At 49.7% G+C, this 19,779-nt stretch overlaps 5 protein-coding genes across 5 annotated transcripts, besides 3 other annotated features; 3 read left to right on the forward strand and 2 right to left on the reverse strand.

The window, feature by feature from the left end:
- Positions 1–1,852: 1,852 nt before the first annotated feature.
- ACLA_049530 (CAAX farnesyltransferase subunit beta RAM1) lies at positions 1,853–3,802 on the reverse strand (the record flags this gene model as incomplete). Its single annotated transcript, XM_001271906.1, has 7 exons — positions 1,853–2,126; positions 2,219–2,491; positions 2,545–2,662; positions 2,718–2,845; positions 2,904–2,978; positions 3,034–3,189; positions 3,279–3,802. 7 exons carry the CDS (start codon positions 3,800–3,802, stop codon positions 1,853–1,855), a joined length of 1,548 nt encoding a protein of 515 aa, XP_001271907.1.
- A 3,536-nt stretch (positions 3,803–7,338) lies between these two features.
- On the forward strand, positions 7,339–9,793 carry ACLA_049540 (Zn(II)2Cys6 transcription factor domain-containing protein; the record flags this gene model as incomplete). Its single annotated transcript, XM_001271907.1, has 4 exons — positions 7,339–8,451; positions 8,516–9,367; positions 9,434–9,632; positions 9,693–9,793. 4 exons carry the CDS (start codon positions 7,339–7,341, stop codon positions 9,791–9,793), a joined length of 2,265 nt encoding a protein of 754 aa, XP_001271908.1.
- Positions 9,794–11,943: 2,150 nt separating this feature from the next.
- On the forward strand, positions 11,944–12,944 carry ACLA_049550 (ubiquitin family protein; the record flags this gene model as incomplete). Its single annotated transcript, XM_001271908.1, has 2 exons — positions 11,944–12,181; positions 12,265–12,944. The coding sequence occupies 2 exons, from the start codon at positions 11,944–11,946 to the stop codon at positions 12,942–12,944; spliced, it is 918 nt and encodes a 305-aa protein (XP_001271909.1).
- Positions 12,265–12,937: a microsatellite.
- A 661-nt stretch (positions 12,945–13,605) lies between the features above and the next one.
- Positions 13,606–15,614, forward strand: ACLA_049560 (putative RING and UBP finger domain protein; the record flags this gene model as incomplete). Its single annotated transcript, XM_001271909.1, has 2 exons — positions 13,606–14,304; positions 14,388–15,614. The coding sequence occupies 2 exons, from the start codon at positions 13,606–13,608 to the stop codon at positions 15,612–15,614; spliced, it is 1,926 nt and encodes a 641-aa protein (XP_001271910.1).
- A 459-nt stretch (positions 15,615–16,073) lies between these two features.
- Positions 16,074–17,258, reverse strand: ACLA_049570 (3-demethylubiquinone-9 3-methyltransferase; the record flags this gene model as incomplete). Its single annotated transcript, XM_001271910.1, has 1 exon — positions 16,074–17,258. One exon carries the CDS (start codon positions 17,256–17,258, stop codon positions 16,074–16,076), a length of 1,185 nt encoding a protein of 394 aa, XP_001271911.1.
- Positions 16,794–16,822: a microsatellite.
- Positions 17,259–19,216: 1,958 nt separating the features above from the next.
- Positions 19,217–19,238: a microsatellite.
- Positions 19,239–19,779: the final 541 nt, after the last annotated feature.

Below are 19,779 nucleotides of genomic sequence, written 5' to 3' on the forward strand. Positions count from 1 at the left end.
TTGCCCGCCTCCCGAGCGACATGATAATGCATAAGGGCCTCTGATGAAAAGCGCTTCGGAGATCCAATGACGCGGTCTCATCCAGAACAGGGGATGCATGCCATGCAGAAAGGCAGGAGCTTCAACCTTGGGTCAAACTTGGAGAGGCTGAGGGGCAGAAGTTGACTAAACAATCTCACTACAATATATGGAAGCATATCGAGAGTATCGCCGACTGTGCATCGGATTGCAATGCCGTGTCATCACTCGCAATGGCCATAGAACGGCATGCAGTCGCGATATCCAGCCATAACCTGAGTCTCGCATCCGTAATGGCTCGAGGGAGTCGTGGCTCTAGGTGATCCAGAAAGCTTCCAAAAGGAGATTCTACCGACTGTTGACCGCTTCCCCGGGATATTATTTTCATTGTCGTGGGACTCTATCAGCCAGGACCACAATCTGAGACTCTCAGAAGTGTCTCATTCGCATGTGGAAGAAAAGAGGGGCACACGAGCCCCAACCCGGCGCCAGAATCGAAGGGAAGCAGTAGAGAATGTGTAGCTCTGCGTATCTGGAAATGCCAGGGTGCTAATCATTATTGTCTGCCGTCCTGAGCCAGACAAAAGGAGCATTGCACTAGTGCCATATTCTTGATGGCGGATAGTGGCCCAGCCTTTGGCGTTTTGACAGGCAGGCATCGGATGCAATGATGCGTTGGCAAGTCTCTCACTAAGTGCGGTGGGGAATCCATGCCACTTTTTTGCATGGGTAACCGCTTCTGATGGTGGAAAGAAAGAAGACAGAGCAAAAAACGTTGATGATTGCAGATGGGGTTGCATGGTGGTCCGCATAGGTCAAATCGTCATGGTCACGTTCAATGTCGGCAAGACTGACTGCCTGCCTTGGGTACTTTGCAGAAACAGTTAGCATTGAATAGTACCCGGCTGTGACATGATTCAGGATCAGTGCCTCTGAAACCGAACTTACTTTTGCACCTTCAGTGTTAGTGCTGTTAGTGCATGGCGCAAGTCTGCCTTCTCTACCACTTTACTCCTCAGATTGAAGCTGCCGGGTCTCATGTATACGATTGACAAATAGGACATGGTATTCCTGGCATGGTTCTTATCTTTATTATGCACTGGAAGAATGGAAGCTAGAGCACAGGATGGAAGACTCATGCAGTTGATACAAAGTGAGTATCTTTCCATAGAAATCCATACTGGTGGCGATGCCCGAATCGATACTGAGAAGAATTGATGGAAAGAAAAAGGGGGAGTGAATAAGCGAGCGGCAATTCACGAGGAGAGAAAGGGTGGTTGATGTCTCGCTGCCTCGCTGCCTCGTTGCCTCTCAGGCACTACAAGTCCGTCTACCCTCAAAAGGCCATGGCCTCCTTTCTGTTCTCAGAACCCTGAAGACGAATGAGCATAGTCGAGACTTGATCAAATCAATCACTTGATGGCTACTAGCCCCTTCCGGTCAATTGTAGTCACTATCGACATTGTTTATGGTCATAATGCCCGTAAACTTAACTCCATGTACAGGATGTGACTGCCTAGAAGGAATGATTGTACTCCGCAATGATACTTACATTTGTTGTCTTCTATCCCTTGCTTGCTTCTACCTAGGATATTAGCGACAGCCCCATGTCTGCTATGTCAGCCATTCCTCCATGACTTTAAGCGCACGTTAACAGTAAGAATGTACAACTCCATGTGACAACAAGGGCGTTCGCACTTCGTAGTGTAACTTCATATGGAAATGGATTTACCGCATCCATCACATACACATTGTAAGAGTCTTGATTTCTTCGCTTCATCTGCCTTTTGCCATTTCTTTTCCCTATCCTTCTAATGTCTCCTTGTTTTCTCTTCTACAGTTCAAAAGGATGATTTTCATACCAGGCGCGTGCATCTTCCGCCGCCCTGTGGGGAATGACGAAGACCGGATGGAATGGCACAAGGCGGTCACTCTCCTCGAATACATTCATATCTGATCCTTGATCATTCGAGGTCAGATTAGGGGAATGCTTCCACGCGAATACCGAAGTGAGATCATCCTTGGAGCTTGATTCAGTACAGTAATGGTGATGCTGGACCGTGCTTAGGCCCACAAGGGCATAGCATGTATGGTACGAGTCCGGGTGTCTTTTAATGGTCAGCATATTCGTAGCCGGGAGGAAGAAACAAAAAAGAAAAGAAAGGAAGAAACTAAGAGGTGCTTGGGGGGAAAAGCATACTTTCCTGGTTTGTCTCGAAGTCCTCCATGCTTACATTGGCAGCAAGAGAGTATGTATCTGGTTAGACCCTCTCTACTGTAAAGATTGCCAACAGTCTCTTGCTCGGGGCTATGTCGAGGGCCGTCGAGCGCCGACTGAATCAGCGGCCAGCAATTTCCGACCCAGTGACTATAACACCCATCGACCAACTTATTGGTCCTCCCGGAGAAGCCTCCCTCGGGGGCATACTGTCGGGCAGAAAGCCAAGGGAGAAGTGTTGCAACATTCATATACCTGGCATACTCAGAATCCCGAGAAACCCTTTTTTTTCTGACATGGACTCTTACCTGGGTACAACTACTTCAGGTCGACCAAGGATGCATAGACAGGCCAAAGCACAAAAAGCATAAGCCCCATGCGCCTCCGTGCCCGGACTTCCGGAAATGCCACCCTCATATGTCTGGCCTGCAGTCGTAGGTGTCAGTGTCGATCGAAATGCCTCTAACCGGACGCCACTTACATCTGGATAGATACTCAGGAAGACCATCTGTGAATCTTTTCAGACCGTGCCGCCGGGCCTCTGCTTCCGGGGGCAAGTCAAGTGGCAAGTTGAGCAGTGTATGGACTACCATCGCGCAATATGCGCCTCTGAACTGGCAACTTAGTATACATATGCAGGAGAGGACTATTGGGGAAATCTTTTTACCGCACGTCTTCTTCCCCACCCTCACAGACGGTAAAGCCACCATCAGGCTGCTTCAATTTCCCGAGCCATCTCCACCTAATCAAGGTTGGTAAGGTCTCGTTTCCCAGAGGTGGTGCATCATGCAACTTACATTGCCTTCCGATCGATCAATTTGAAGGTCTCCTCACCACCAACCATCGCGATGGACAGAACCGCAGCATAGCTTGAAGCAACGTGCGACATCTGCCCATGTCCGCCACCAATTCCACCAGTGGGGTTCTGTGCAGCTTTGAATGTAGAGATGACACTAGCAGTTGGATTGGACTTAGAAAACATTTGAATGACCAGTGTCGCCACCCCGGTGCGTACAAGGAGATAGATTTGAGGCGCACTTACCGCTCACGAAATCTGGTGACATCTTCTCCAAAAAGAGAAAGTCCTGCCAAGGCCCAGTAGACCATCCAAGGACGACTGGCATCCATTGCAACGAAAGACGCCGGGTAGTCCTCCAGGGAATCGAAAAGGTAAGCAACATGGTCATCGCGTTGAAGCGCGAGTACTCCGTATCGATTGAATGGGCCTTTCTGACTGGTGTGGATCCCTTTGAGCAGTGGCAGACACCTGTCTATCGTTTCATTTTGGAGGTCGGTGGTCTCTGTGGTAAGAGCATCCTGAATCACAGGCGGCTCCGTGAAGAGCGCCGGGATTCCAGGATGAACTTGGCTTTCACCCATTTTCCCGCTCTGGGTGGACGATGAGCGGCCTTCGGGGCTGGTCACCGTTAAGGTGCGACTGTTTACCTGCAGGTTAGCGCTGGAAATGCGACCCTTTGGTTTTGCTGGTGTCGCAGAAGGCCCTTGACTGGTCGACGCAAAAACGACTTTGCGACGGTGTTTCCCGGTCGCTGCGATGACAGGCATGAACTGATCCAAATGGTGTCAGGACTACTCGTCATACACTCATTTATACTCGAGGAAGAGTATCTAGTTCTGTGCGATATTGCTATGCCAGTATCATTGTTCTTTTCTCATCAATGGAGATTGCATTAACATCGCCAGTCTATTGTTCCTCACCCTGGTCAGGTGACGAGCCCCTCATGACATTATTCGGCGGGCGCAAAAAAACAACAAGACCTCTTCCAATGATCTCTGCAACTTCCATGGCATGCTAACAGCATTATATTCTCTTATCTAACAGTTTCAGGGGAAGGACAGCGTCTTTTGTTCTGGAATCAAATACCAGACTTGTGACTGCTACCAAAAATGAAAATTCACGAGTCTCCGCGTGTTGCTTTGTCACTACTACGTACTCCGTATCTCCTGTCCAACAGATCCCGTGCTTACTACGTAGTTAACTGCCTTGCCTTCGCTTTCTTTTTCCTTTTTGCCTTAGGCTCTCGCCAATGTTGATCCTTCATCCTTGAACAGATCTACTTAGCCAGGAGAGGAAAAGCCGTCTCAAACATTCAGAAAATTTTGTGCTAAAAACTTAAATCAGCCTAGCTCACCACCTTATCTTTTCTGATGAGGGGTCATGCTGATCCTGTCATCACGATCCGAGGCTTCGATGCTCGTTTTTGCAACCCAATATGAATGATACATGGTCGAATACGGGATGCAAATTGACAGAAGCCTCCGCCAATGAGGAGTATGAGAGAAGAACAGATCATCTCTACCTACGGAGTACTCCGTAGGCTTTTCCCCTTTCCAACGAGACCGAAGATGCCCGGCATATGGCCTCCATACGATTATTACGTGCATTTATTCCCACAATACAGAAGGATTCTCATCTCGTCCGATTTCTAACTCGTCCGACAAGCTCGTACGGTATCAGTATGTACTACGTAGTAGAACCACAGCCATAAGCTCACGACTAGTTTGCATCTGTGCTTTGAACTATTGAAACGGAAAGCGAGAAAGTCTCCCGGCTCTCACACGAACTTCATCAGATCCCAGCCAAAGAGGTAGATCCCACGAACTTCAAAGTTCACACAGACAACTCAAACCTATGTGGTCCTCCTGATTCAACAAAGTCATTGCTAACGAAGCTGCAACGTCATCCTTTATATGCCTTCTGCAATCTGCATAAGCCATAGTATTATGGACGAGGAATGCGATTGACATGATCTACTTGCGGCCGCCAGCAGAAGGCTGCAAGTAAGAATCACCTTGTGGATGCTAACTAAGTCAGTATGTGAAGGGTTGAAGGTTGGCGAATAGAAGATTCGCTTACACTTATCAGAGTGGAGAGAAGAGAAGACAACAAGGTTACGGATCAACACTGATGCTTTTTCAAGGCGACGAAATCTACATACTAGTAGTACTGATTCAGTTCTCTTGAAACTCCTCCTTGCGCCTCAGCCGTATCTTTGCGGCGTGCATGGCCATGGCCCCGTGCCATCAAGTGTTGTCAGCATCTGTTGACTAAGTAGGTTGAGGGCATTCTGCTTACAGAATATGTCCTTTGATCTTGCAGGTTCGTTCAGAATTAGAATGTGATCTATCACCCGAATGACCATAAGCATTGAACACACAAAATTCTGTTCCAACAAAACCATTGCCTGGAATTTTTTCCTGCTGGGTGTGGCTTGGTAAGAGGCATCTTTGCTTGCCTCAAACATGTGCAAGGCACAGATAGATACCTATCTTAGCTAGTTATCTACCCTCCTTTCGAGTACAACTAAAGAAAGAACAACTGCAAGATCCACAGCTTAACGACTTGATCCATAAGTCCTCATCATCGCTATTCATTGGTCGCATTACTATTATTGCTTGGTATCACCTCATCAACTATGTATCAAGCGTATGAAAGCACCTTGTAAATAATACCCCGAGTTGGCGGACAGTGAGTGGTCTGACTTGAGTATTGTACGATAATGAGGGTATCATTACGTACTGAAAAGATGAGCCTATCCACGATTATGGAGCTACTGCACAGTCAGCCACCCTGGCTGCCAACGAAACCAAGTTCCAACGTGTGCAGCACCAATTGATTATTGGTCTATTTCCAACCCATCGCGGGCCATTGACAACTGGACCGCTTTAGTGGTATGTATGGCAGACAACACTCACATATGATCCATGATCATCTCATTTTCGCCCATACAGTTTCTTCTCTTGAACGCTGTGGGTATCAGGGTTATGTATGATACTGTATGTAAATAAACTGAGTATTCATCCTAGTGGGGTCTTTCCGAAGTAATGCCACGACCCGGTCTCATAATGCCTGCCATTCACATTACCAAAATTGAGGACTATCGTAGGTACTACAAAGTACTTACTATGTAGGTAGAGTCGAAGTTGTTAGTTGTTATTGTGTGTCGCGATAATAATACAATATCTGAGGTAAAAATATATCTGTCTGTAACTCTGTAATCTGTGAACCCACCAATAGAGATATTCTTGACGCCTTGACAGTTTCCACTGATCTCCGTTTCCCGAATATGATCCCGTGTCTCGTCCATGGAGTAATCCGTAGTTGGTTCCGTGGAACTCCGCTACCTACTCAACGGAGGAAGCTCGAATTCCTGTGTCCATACTCCCTCCATACTCTACTGTTTCACTGTTTGGTCCAACCTTCAACTTAATAAAGCGGATGCCTGGAAGAGGAGAAGATGATCTTTATCGCCAGTTTTATTACCTATATCGCTTCAAAAGTAGCTGACATATCAATGTGCGAAGTTGGGATAATTCTGTAACTACAGAATACTGTTGGTTCGATCGCTGTCCCACTGATAAACATGGAAAATGGCATGGATACTAACTGTACAGCGTACAGTAGTGTCAGTACCTACTCCGTACTTGCTCTGTACCCGCGTAGCGTACCTACTGCGTATGCTGTACAGTCTCCCGATGTCACTTGCCATACCCAAACCGCTCTAGTCCGGTAATAGAACTTCCTTGTTGAGAAACAATGAGGCTTTAGCATGAAACCGGCGTGGCATTTAGGTGACCTTCAGCCAGACCGTGACCAATCATCTCCCCCAATCTCGACGGATGACCATCAGCCTCTCCTTCCCCACCCCGTCTCCCCACCCACGATCAAATGGACCATGATTGAATGATTGATACCAATTACCAACCTTTGGAGAGAGTTAGTTCCTAACTTCCTACCTATCAGGCTATCCAATATCGGTACTAGCAATAACTCCTTCCCAGGATCCTCTAGCGCATCTCCGACAGACGCAGCTCCCGCTCACCGCTGCTTCGTTCCCCACCGCTTCCTCTATGCCTATGATTTTCCACCCTCTTCTTCCTCTCACACCCCCGGATTTTGGGCATTTTGCTCATCCGAACGGCCTTTGTCCTCTGCTTCTGCGACGAATTTCTTCCTCCCATTCTCTCTTACTGTGCACCTTTGTACCACCCATTCCTGTCTGATCTTTCGGTGTTGAGAACTTTCCTTTTTTTTATATTTTTTTTCTACCTCCATCTTTCGTAAATAGTCGGTCTTGAGGATGTCCAATGTTGATTTAACCACCGATGGCTTCATCGGTCTCGAGTCCGACTCGAGAAATTACATCCAGCCTCAGTCATGGCCCGTGGCGGTGGACCATCAGAACACCCAGCGGACAGATGGCTCGCGAGACATCTCTCCCCTGCAAACCAGCGGTCACGCTTATGAACACTCGATAGCACAGGATCCCAGTTTGATGGTCGATTGGCACTTCCAACAATTACAACCCCACCTCCAGTACACTCACGAGGATCCTTCGTCGGCTCAGCAGTTCGCGACATCAAGCTATGGAATGCCCATCCACTCATCCCCTGTGGATATCATGGCCGCACCTCAAGGGCCGATGGGCTCGGGCCTTCTGGAGAGCTCTTATATGCCTGTACCTGCGCCGGTCGACTTGGTTTCATTCGGCTTCCAGGATCTCCCCGCGGATCTCATGACTTTCCCAGACGGTCTCCCGGATCTATCATCGTACACGACACCACAGAACATGATCGGCAGCAGCTCCCCTACTGATACTTACTTAGAGGTACGGTCTCTATCCAGCAGCGATAACGGTTGGAGCACCATTGAAACCCGCCACCCTCACGAATTCATGTTCCCCGATCAGGGTATCTTCATCAACCCCACTCAGACGCTCCACGACCGAAGCCTTTCTGAGTCTTCCTACTCAACCTCGTACGGCAGCTTTGTTGAGATCTCGAATCCCATCAATTCGCCGAGCTCAGACACCAACTTTGAGTCTGCTTTCAGCATGCCGAGACGCGTTTCTTACGATCACACCTCCCACGGCTCGCGGTCTCCTACTGCAGTTAGCCCTGTTGCGATCGTGCGGCCGATGCCTGTGCCCTCGAAGAAATCAACTTCGCCCACAAGATCTGCTGGTACACAATCGTCATCTAGCTCGCCGCCGAGCAGGAAGCCCTCGCGCAAGAGCCCCATTGCTGCCAAGACTGCAGAGACTAAAATCCGTAAGCAGTCGCAGACTGGGAAGCCAGAGGGCGAAAAGCGGGTTGGAAAACGGAAGGGTCCTCTCAAGCCTGATCAACGGAAACAGGCGAGCGAGATCCGCAAGTTGAGGGCCTGCCTGCGGTGCAAGTTCTTGAAGAAGACAGTGAGAATCTCTATACCTTGTTCTGAGCCTTCGGTACAGTTGACTGACCATGAAACTCAAATAGTGCGATAAGGGCGAGCCGTGCGCTGGTTGCCAGCCTTCCCATGCGAGATTGTGGCAGGTTCCTTGCACCAGAATCGATATCAAGGAGATCGGGTATTTCATGAAGGATTGGAAGGCGGATTACGAACGTCACATTACTCTTGGCTTCTCTGTCGGAAACATCAAAGGATTCTCGGAGCACGAAAGGACTCTGTTCATCACGCATGGTTATGGCCAAATCCTTCCCATCAATGCTCGTGAAGTCTACGTTCGGGACGAACAATGTTTCAGTATCGACTGGGTTGAATCGATGCATCGCGATCCCACACAATATGAGGTTGAGACCGCCAAGTTATCGGCTGGAATGGAAGGCATCTCGCACGCTATGCTCTCTGATTATCTCGACCGTCATATTGATGGCAATGGTACTTTTGAGAAATTCGTGGATGACTATTTTGAGGGAACACCATTCCTCACACAGATGCTCAAGACCGCCTTCCGTTATTACTTCCGTACAAAGCTGCCAGTGATCCGAAAAGCGCTGAAACTGGTCATTGCCTACAACTTGACGCTCCATGTCACCATGGTGGAAGGGCTCGGTGAGGAAGAAGGGTTCCTCGGCAAGATTGTGGATCCTTCATCGAAATTCAAGGGCAAGATCATGGCGCCAGTCATGATCAACTTCCAGATCAAGTGTGCCATGGCCAATATGTGGCGCGAGCTGCAAAAGGATGTGTTGGAAGAGCTTTCCAGTCTCTTCTCTAGCGTATATAGCGGAGAGAAACTGAAGAACTGGCCTACCATCTTCATTCTCGCATGCATCCTTTTGGCTGTGTGGGAAGAAATGCAGTTTGACTGCCATTATCGCACTCCGGTAAGTTATGAGGATCTACAGCAGGCATGATTTCCCATGAATGAGAGAATACTGACCATCTCGAAGGATGCTGCTGCTGTGGACAAGTTCTGCAATGATATGGAGTCGACCCCCGTCGGAGTCATTGTTGGCTTGTTTCAGGCGATTTCGCAGAAACTTCCCGCTTTCACTGATTGGGAGACACAAAAGCACCATCACTTGTTGTACTCGAACCCGGATGTCTGCAATACTATGACCGAAGTCCGCGAGCATGTCAAGCAATACGGTAAGAGATCGATTTCTCGAGGTTTCAGTGCGTGAGATGGGAGGCTAATATGATTATCAGAGAGCTACCTCCGAAGCCGCTCGAACTCAAAATTCGACCGTAACGACTTCGACTGCTTATCGAACAAGTTCGTTTCGAGACTGGTTGTTCGCGCCAATTAGATGACGAGATATGAGGATGAGAGATCCATGACCTGCTTTTCAAACAACGTATTACGACCGCATCAGCGCGATATAAGCCCACATGAGACATGTCGACCTTGATATTTTACGAGTTTTCGCCCTTTGCCAAAAGAAAAAGCGATGACCATTCCTTACGATCTTTTATCCTCACTTATGTCTTATTTAACGGCCTCTTTCCTACCGAAGCTATCCTTTGAAAATCCTGTGAATCCTGGCCGACGGCACCTGTTTCTTCCTCTTTCTTTTGCCTCTCCTTCGGTGATATACGTTTTTCGCGCAGTGTTTCGACAGCGATGATGAGTATCACGAACGTCATGATATTGTATGGTCACGAGGAATGTCTGACAGCAGAGATGACGAGCGCAACTGAGTTGCAGACGTATGCTGGAGGCTAGTTCTCGCGTCATGTCGCTGAGTGTTGCATTCTGTTTTCTTGATTTAGCGACCCCTTGTTTTTATTATCGTGTTTAACTATGAGGACATTATTGACCGCTCCACAGAAGTAATGGGAGCTAGCGAAGCATTAAGAGCGTATTTATTTTGATCGATCATTGCTTGGATATAAGAGCGTTCGTGCCAGCATGTTAGTCTTAGATTTAAGTAATCTACGAGTCACGAAAATGATATCTATATTTATATACATATATCCTATGCATCAGCCTGCGTCTCGAAACTACTTCTCTTTTCCCATATCTTGCAGCACCATGCAGATGCCTGCTCCATGCAAGCAGGGTCTCACTGCACAAAGATGTTCCCATCCTTACTACAGAGTACCTACTGATACAGCTCCCCGTTCACAATGAGGAAGGTAAGTGCCTTAACGCCTTAGGCTCAGAAAAGCGGGGATCGCAACAAAAGGGCAAAAACTACCGATAACTAACCGGACGCGACAATCACCTGATCGGAGGCGCCCCATTAGTAGAATTTAGACTATCATTGGTAGCCTGGGGCCGCCGTTAGTCCTCTTTACTATCAGCTGAGGTGTCCACTCTGGTCCATTTCCCCCTTCTCTCCAGGAGCGATAAGGGAACGTCATCACTCCATACTGTTGATATGACGCAGTAGGATTCACGACAGGGCATGTTTGAAATTGTGGCACAGTACATTTTATCATTAGCGCATGAAAGCAGTGATTTTTCCCACATAATCTGCAAGAGGAGCTTTTGGCCCATAATAGGTTGAAATGACGAGAAGCAGATTAGAAGGGTACGGACCCGAAGAACCGAGCGGTCAGCGGTGGCGTCAGTGGCGGATCCGGACAGGAAGGGCAAACTACGGAGTATCTCGTCGTATCCTATTCCTAGATTCTAAGGTCGGGTCGATAAGGCTCATCGCTGAACGAACGGCCAGAGCCCAAATCTGACCCTCTGTTTATCGTCTTTATCGGTTCACCCTGGGGACTAGTAGATTTCGATGTGGATAGTCACTTCGTTCTTCGCGAGGATGGAGTGCTGGAGGGTCATCCCGTCCGCCTGGGATATGAGCAAGGACTACTGCACAGCAGTGAGGTCTACTATCTGATGCCTATCTTGATGGAATCCTACAACGGCCTCCTATTAGAAAAGAAGAGGATTAAGATATTCTCCTGTAATCAAGCCTTCTTATTATTAATCAGCATCTAGCCATCTAGTTACAACTTTGTGAGCCTGAGTCACCGGCCCGAGATTGATGACCAGAAACGCAGTTTTCTAGCAGTTTCCCCAAGGTAGTTGGTCTAGGTAAGTGTAGAAGAGGCAGACACATGCTGTGAATGGCTAGCCACCAGGGAAAGTGCCAGGCCGTGCCAGAAAACAGTAACGGCTTCCTCTCCAAGAAAAGGCCAAAAACTTACCTTGCGTCACGTTATCCAGCCTATCCCGTCACTGATTCACTGTCGCCGTTTTGGTCCTGGTCCTGGGCCTGACTAAGGCGCTTCGCCTCCACCTCCCTCCCCTCATCTCCCAGCAACTACTTAAGGCTCTCCTCCTTCCAACCTTTCCCTCTCCTCTTGTGTCATTTATCCCCTTCTTTCTCTTCTTCTCTCTTGAGAGACAGACCACACCTATCTTCTCAACCTCTTCCATATTCCTTTTCGATAATCATACCTTCTACTACTGCATATCGACCAACCTTCCCACCTCGTCTTCATCATGCAGATCTTCGTTAAGACTCTCACCGGCAAGACCATCACTTTGGAGGTCGAGTCGAGCGACACTATTGACAACGTCAAGTCGAAGATTCAGGATAAGGAGGGCATCCCACCTGATCAGCAGCGTTTGATCTTCGCTGGAAAGCAGCTTGAGGATGGCCGTACCCTCTCCGACTACAACATTCAGAAGGAGTCTACTCTGCACCTCGTTCTCCGTCTGCGTGGTGGTATGCAGATTTGTAAGTTCTCACACTTTGCCCCGAGCATTTGCCACCATGGTGGCTACTCGCATTCAGGACTCCTACTGATCCATCGTCAATAGTCGTGAAGACCCTCACCGGCAAGACCATCACCCTCGAGGTTGAGTCTAGCGATACCATCGACAACGTCAAGTCGAAGATTCAGGATAAGGAGGGCATCCCCCCCGACCAGCAGCGTTTGATCTTCGCTGGTAAGCAGCTGGAAGACGGCCGCACCCTGTCCGACTACAACATTCAGAAGGAATCCACTCTTCACCTTGTCCTCCGTCTGCGTGGTGGTATGCAGATCTTTGTCAAGACCCTTACCGGAAAGACCATCACATTAGAGGTTGAGTCTTCAGACACAATCGATAATGTGAAGAGCAAGATTCAAGACAAGGAGGGCATTCCTCCTGACCAGCAGCGTCTCATTTTCGCCGGCAAGCAGCTGGAAGACGGCCGCACCTTGTCCGACTACAACATCCAAAAAGAATCGACTCTTCACCTTGTCCTCCGTTTGCGTGGTGGTATGCAGATCTTCGTCAAGACCCTCACAGGAAAGACGATCACACTGGAGGTGGAGTCTTCGGATACTATCGACAATGTGAAGAGCAAGATCCAAGATAAGGAGGGTATCCCTCCGGACCAGCAGCGTCTTATATTTGCTGGTAAGCAGCTGGAAGATGGGCGGACACTCTCCGACTATAACATCCAGAAGGAGAGCACACTGCACCTGGTGCTGCGTCTCCGTGGTGGTTGTTAAGTCTGTTTTGTTGTTTCGCTCTCATTCTTTGATATAACGATGTTCTACGGCCCAAATGGCCTGCGCGGCGTTTGGATGGCTTTACGGTTTCTCTATTGATATGGCTGCATTGGGCATACCTCTCTTTCTTTTATCGCCATCGCTCTCGGCACATACATATTTAGCTACTATGAATCAATGAACCAGATACACCGATTCCTCATATACTGCATCTTGTCAATAGTTTGTAGCCACCTCGTAGGTCCTTTCTACTTTTGATTTGGTCTCCTGTCGATGGTATCCTCTTTTGCCACATCACACACGTGACTCACGCGATAAGCAATACAACTGGTCACTGTTGAGGTAATTCTCTCAAAGCTGCATTCATCTGCAACCCCAGCGATGTGAGCAAGCATCGGTCGGGATGCCCTCTTACTTTTATCATCTGGCGGTTGAATTGTTTGCTCGTCCTCAATCCGGTTTGGGAGGCGCCTTTCAGGGCGTGGACAATCGGTCCATCACCTCTCTATCTTTTGACTCCGCATGTGAAGCTCTACTTCCGTTTCAGCAGCGGGCACGACAGTTGAATTCAACGGGCCGTAACGCTTCTTATTCACCCACCGGCCAATCCAAATGTTCGTCCTCTTTGTTTTTCTGAGTTCGTCGACTTGTGGTTGTGGTTATGGGCCTGACAAGTACAGCAGCAGCAGCGAGTGCAGTGGCACCGGGTCACCCCACTACCTTCCACCCCTACACAATATCACCTACAGGCGCAAACAACTTCGAGAACGACCTTCGGCTAGACAAAGTTAGCATCGAATGCATTGATATGGTCCCCTCCGAACACGATAGCACGACGGCTTTGAACCGGCCCGCCAGGCGAGACATCAGACACAATCCCGTCGCCACGGGCATCGGCACCGACATCCTCGGCGGGCTCCGCACGAAGGGGAAATACATCCCGCTCGATCAGCAGACGTCCGAGAGCAGCTGGGGCATCGTACATCTGTACCGCGATGCAGAGGAGACGCCCTTCCTGGTCGATGAGGACTATCCGCTCGAGCTGAAGGGGTCCGCTGCGGCGAGACAGCCGTATGACCAGCTGGGTGGGCGGCACGATGTACCCGCCAGGGCACAGTCACCGTCTCTGCGTGCGGAGGGAGACTGTACGACGCTGTGTGTCCTTGCTGTGCCGTCGTACATGTCTCCGTCGGACTTTCTGGGGTTTGTGGGCGAGGCGACGATGGATGATGTTAGTCATTTCCGGATGATTAGGACGGCGCGGGCGAACCGGTACATGGTTTTGATGAAGTTTCGGAGTGGAAAGAAGGCGAGGGAGTGGCAGAAGGAGTGGAATGGGAAGGTTTTCAGTAGCATGGAGGTAGGTTATTGACGGGGCAGTTTCAACGTTTTACCCCTGATAAGTGTGTCCCAGGGTGATGCTGATGCTGACTGTGCTCGCAGCCGGAAACGTGCCATGTTGTCTTCGTCAAGACGGTTGAGGTCCAGGCGGTCCGTTCGGAGTCGACTGCGTCTGCTTCCCAGGATAATGCCCCTTTAGCACCACATATGGCGACCAGTCCTCAGCGGACGACTATATCTACTGCGAACCAATCGAGCTCGTTACCCTCTGCCACCCTTACTAGTAAACCTCTTGCACCTCCCACTCCCGCCCTCATTGAGTTGCCGACTTGCCCGGTGTGTCTGGAGCGTATGGATGAGACTACTGGGTTGTTGACGATCCTCTGCCAGCATGTGTTCCACTGTACGTGTCTCCAGAAATGGAAGGGAAGCGGATGCCCCGTCTGTCGATATACGCAAGATGACTTCCGCCGGGGCAGTCAAGGTGTGCCATACGAAGATGAGCCAGCTGAGTGTGGCGTTTGCCACTCTGAGATCAATCTCTGGGTCTGTCTCATCTGCGGGAGCATCGGCTGCGGTCGTTACGACGGGGCGCATGCTTCTGAACACTACAAGGAGACGTCGCATGCCTTCGCGATGGACCTTGCCAGCCAGCGCGTCTGGAGCTATGTCGGGGATGCATATGTGCACCGCATCATCCAAAGCAAGACCGATGGCAAGCTGGTGGAGCTTCCTGCGGCGGACAACAGCGCCCTGGACCCACCTGACTGGACGGACGCGGTGCCACGGGAGAAACTGGAGAATATGAGCGTGGAATATACGCATCTTCTGACCAGCCAGTTGGAAAGCCAACGCGCCTACTTCGAGGAGATTGTGGAACGCGCCGCTGACAAGGCGTCGCAAGCCACCGCTGCGGCTGCCTCTGCGCAAGAAGCTGCTGCGAAGGCTGCCGCCAGTCTGCAGGCGCTGCAGACGCAATACGACAAACTAGCTGCGGATACCGTGCCCGCTGTCGAGCGCGACAAGATCAGGACTGAGAAGCGTGCCGAGAAATTTGAAGCCATGGCGCGCAAGTTGGAGAAGGAGTGGCGAGAGGAGAAAGCTATAAACGAAAGTCTCATGAAACGGATCGAACATCTGACCGCAGAGGTCGCGGAGCTCAAGGCGACGAATACCGATCTGTCCGAGCAGAACCGCGATCTCACTTTCTTCATTAGCGGCTCGGAGCGGCTCAAGGATCAAGGTGATGATATCGTTCAGGGAACTGTCAGCGTACCGGATCCCCCGACCAATAGTAAGCGGAAGGGCAAAGGGAAGGGGAAGAGATAAGAGGTGGAGTGCCAGCCTCTTTCACTATTGTGGAGAGAAGTGATTTCACCATCGCCATCCTTGATTACGTTTTCTGAACGGGATGTCCTAGAAGGACTCCCTGGGCCATCAAGCCTCGGCGCGAGGCTCACAACCTTGACGCACCAAGAACTCATACTCGCTTTCAGGACAGTGCGCTTGATGAGCACCTCGCAGTCCTGCTTCAAATCATCTCACGAAAATGAAAAGACGGTGCAATAGTCGATCTTGGAATTGACATACTGGAAAATCGATTTTCTGGTGGAATATCTCAAACGAGCCAACCTAGCGAATACTAACGATAATCTTTCGAATATAATGAGGAATTCAATATGCAACTGATCCCCGTATCTTCCAAATCTGTGCGTATCATACAAGTAGCAATTTTATCACTATACATGTCCCAATCTTATAATGTTCACATCCCTCATGTCAGCTCCCTCATACCCCCTTGCGCACCGCCCAGAAATAATTCCCCCAACTCTCCGACCCAGGCACCAACTTCCACCCCAAACCAGGAAAGTACATCACCCCGGTACACTTCCACCTCATATCCCGCAGCGCCTCGCTCCCCGCCCGCACAGCAGCCCCGTCCCGCGCCCGCATCAGCCCCTCCTGCACCCACCCCTCCAGCTCATCCGGATTCACAAACTTGCTCCACTCATGCGTGCCGCGCGGCACGACGCCGATCGGCCACGGCGCCTCCGCAATTACCTGGTTCACCAGGAACGAGGGGAAGGTGCGCGCGATCGTAGACCCGATCAGCCAGCCGCCGGGCCGCAGCAGCCGCAGACAGTCCGTGAGAAAAGTCAGAGGCGACGAGCCTGCCGACGAGTCCACGTGCTCCAGGACCTCGAAGAGGGTGACGATGTCGAAGGTCTGCTCGGCGGGTGCGTCGGCGGCGTGCACCTGCGCGACGAGGTCCTCGAGCGTGCGGTTCTGGTAACTGAAGCGGCCGGTGCGCAGGTGCGCGTCGACCGTGGGGTCGAGGCGTGCGTGGTCGCGGGCGATCTTGATGAGCGTTGGCGAGGGGTCGAGAGCGGTGATTGAGGCGGCGCGCGTGTGTGTTGCTGGGGCGGAGGGCGTGGAGGGGATGGTGCGCGCGAGCGATTCGGCGAAGATGCCGCCGCCGCAGCCGACGTCTAGGTAGCGGAGGTTGTTGGCGGCGGCGGCGGCGGCGGTGGTGGTGGTAATAGTGTCGGGGTTTTGGCTGTTGAGGGTGGGTGTGCGCGGCTGTGGGAGGGACTCGGCCAGGCAGGAAGCGATAAAGTCGTGGCGCAGGGGGTTCATGAGATGGAGGATGCGTGAGGGGCCGACTGGATCCCACCAGCTGCTGGCGAGGCCGGAGAAATGCGAGAGCTCATTTGCAGAGACGGAGGAGGTGGAATGAGAGCGAGAGGCGCTGAGGCCGCGGAGGAGGGGGCCGACGGCGCGGGTTGAAGTTGTACGTAGGGAGTTCATGGTGAGAAAGAAGAACGGGGAGATATGTTGATTATGCGTCTTTAAACCTGAACTCGAGGCAATTGCAAGTGCTATGGGCTGGCCAGTGTCGATATCTACTTGGTGTGTTAGCTTTGTGGCTGCGAAGGAAGGACGGGAATCGCACGAATGGTTCTTGTAGGTCATATGGGCATTCTCACTAGCAGCTTCCTCAACTCATTTCATCATGCTGGCTTGAATGAGCTGCTGTAAATCCATTCTCAAAGTTGAGATGAAGCAATAATTCCAGCTCCGGAGTTTCAATTGTTGGAGAGCAAACACGCCAAGACTTCATGTACATTTCATTCAGCATAACAAATAAAGGGAGGTATTGCAGGCTCGCAACAACCCAGTGAAGGGCATTTGCAGATATAGAATAAATATAGCTTTTAGTTCCCCTCTAATACTATATAAGGATTGAGGCAGCTTGTTCTGACTGCTTCATTTGTTATACAGTTGCCGATGGTGAGCAGTGCATCAGTATATTAACACGGGAATAATATATAACTGGTACACCGACAACTACTTTCCATAGCTTACTGTGTAGATATGCAGAAAAGAAGAGGTGTGTCAGTAGACAGTATCCTTGTATCAGTCACACTAGAAAAACCATGAGCGTCTTCCTTCGATTTACATTCGACACCTCCTATGTGACCGATAAGCCAGAGATTCCGACAAAAGTACCATTCCAAGCTGCTGGTCCACAAGTTCAAAGCTCCAAAAGAGAGATACGAGCAGCTGACAGTATCCATCCCATGGAAAAGGGGCAAGAATACGAAGAGATATCTTCGATTCGATTGGCATCAGATTATCGGTACCCAAAGAGGAAACCAACCAGAAGAGTTCATTCGGCTTCTTTTGCAGCCTCCAAGTGGGCCTCTTGCTGGAACTGGAGGAGAGAATAATAACTAATTCTTCGCACCTTCCAGAAGTCTTCCCTTTCTAGCCAAACTACGAGATATTGATCACCTCCGAGCGAGTCAGAACAAGTTGTCCACTCCACCCGCTAAATACCCAACTAACCCTGTCCGTCGTAGAGTCTGACCGTGTGACTCTGCGGCATCATGGCAATCAGCAGCAGATCCCTCCCCTAAAAGACAACTCACGGGAGATTTGCCGATTGCGATGGTGACGGATTATCGGCCTCTGCACAGAAAGGCAGGTGTAGAGTGTAGACACTATCAGGCTAGATTTGAAAGGGAATATGGACGGTGTACGGAGTAGTGAACCACGCAGTATGGATGCCTTCAAGTGTTCGAGACAGAGGTCTCTTTCCCCGTCTCTCTCTGCCCGTCAGTCTCCTTCCCCTTCCCCTTTCCCCCCTTTTTTTCATCCGCGCCTGGTGTCTTAGTCTTCACCGAATTGAACTGGGAAAAGAGAAGCCTCGCGTGATACATTATATGATTGGTCTCTTTGCTGCGCGTGCATACAGGTTCGAGTGGGAGGCTACATCTGCTGTATGACTCTGTGTTGTGCTGACTGTCATGACAAACTGCTTATGCGCTCGACATGGATTCGTGGTGATTAAGGTCAGATAAACTCGCACTGTGGTACTTCAGAGAGTCGTACAGATGGGGGATCTGCCAGGAGCAACATGCAATCCCTACGACGATGATGAGGAATTATAATATAATAATAATCAAAAAAAAGGGATACGAAACTCAAAAGAACACAGTCCAGGTGTCCACCCATCGAAGTTTTCTAGAACATTACGGAGTCTGTACCAGTAGTCGAAGTGATGGAGGATGTCTCAATTATCTCAAGAGGGTGATCATCCTGGTGCAAAGAGGTATTTACCTATTATTATTATGACAAGTAAAATTACACACAGACCCATTGTTATTATTCATGATTTGATATTTTGGTCCTTGTATGATTGTATCAGGCTACGCCGCTACTATCAGTATCAGCCACCACAAGTGGGCTTTCTCTCCCATCATCCTTGTCCGCCTCAGGCCAGATTGGACGCATCGCTTGGAAACCGGAAACCCTCTCAAACTTTCAGGGAGTCCAAAGAGATGTCAACGTAGGTATCTAGGACTTTGATCCAATTATGGCATCTTCCTGGTAAAATGGGATTGCTATCATCCCATTTCAAGACCGACAGAGAGAGAGAGAGAGAGAGAGGTGGGGGGAAGGAAATCCCTCAATATCATGGACAGCAAGCAGGTAAGGAGATAATTTACCGCTCATCAGCCACATCCGACTCCATGTGCTTTGTCGTAAGATCCATTTCAAAAGGAGCAGGCTTATCCCATATGAGTCTACTCCGTATGAGAGTCTCTGGTCCTACTGTGTAGAATCTAGGTAGATACAAGGTTACCGGCTAGGACGGTGAGAAAAAAGGATGTACAACGTGGGGCTGGTGGTATTGTTCATTGTATTATTGTTGATCCAACCATCAACACGGACTTCTGCAGGACTCCAAACTGTGCATTACTATGTAATCATTAATAGTCTATCGGAGACTTGCTCAACTTAAGAGTATTCTACTTCCCGCTGTTCAAACTGTAACCTCCTGTGTCAGGATATCATCACCTTGCGAATAGTTATCTATCCGAATCATGTCCTCCCTGATTAATAATGGACTATGATACAATGTCAGCGAATAAATGTGACAAGTAATCGCGTTCAGCTAGTTACTACCTACTGACGGAGTGTAGGACAG

The sequence above is a fragment of the Aspergillus clavatus genome, genomic scaffold, assembly GCF_000002715.2.
Source record: "Aspergillus clavatus NRRL 1 1099423829800 genomic scaffold, whole genome shotgun sequence".
NCBI lineage: Eukaryota > Fungi > Ascomycota > Eurotiomycetes > Eurotiales > Aspergillaceae > Aspergillus > Aspergillus clavatus.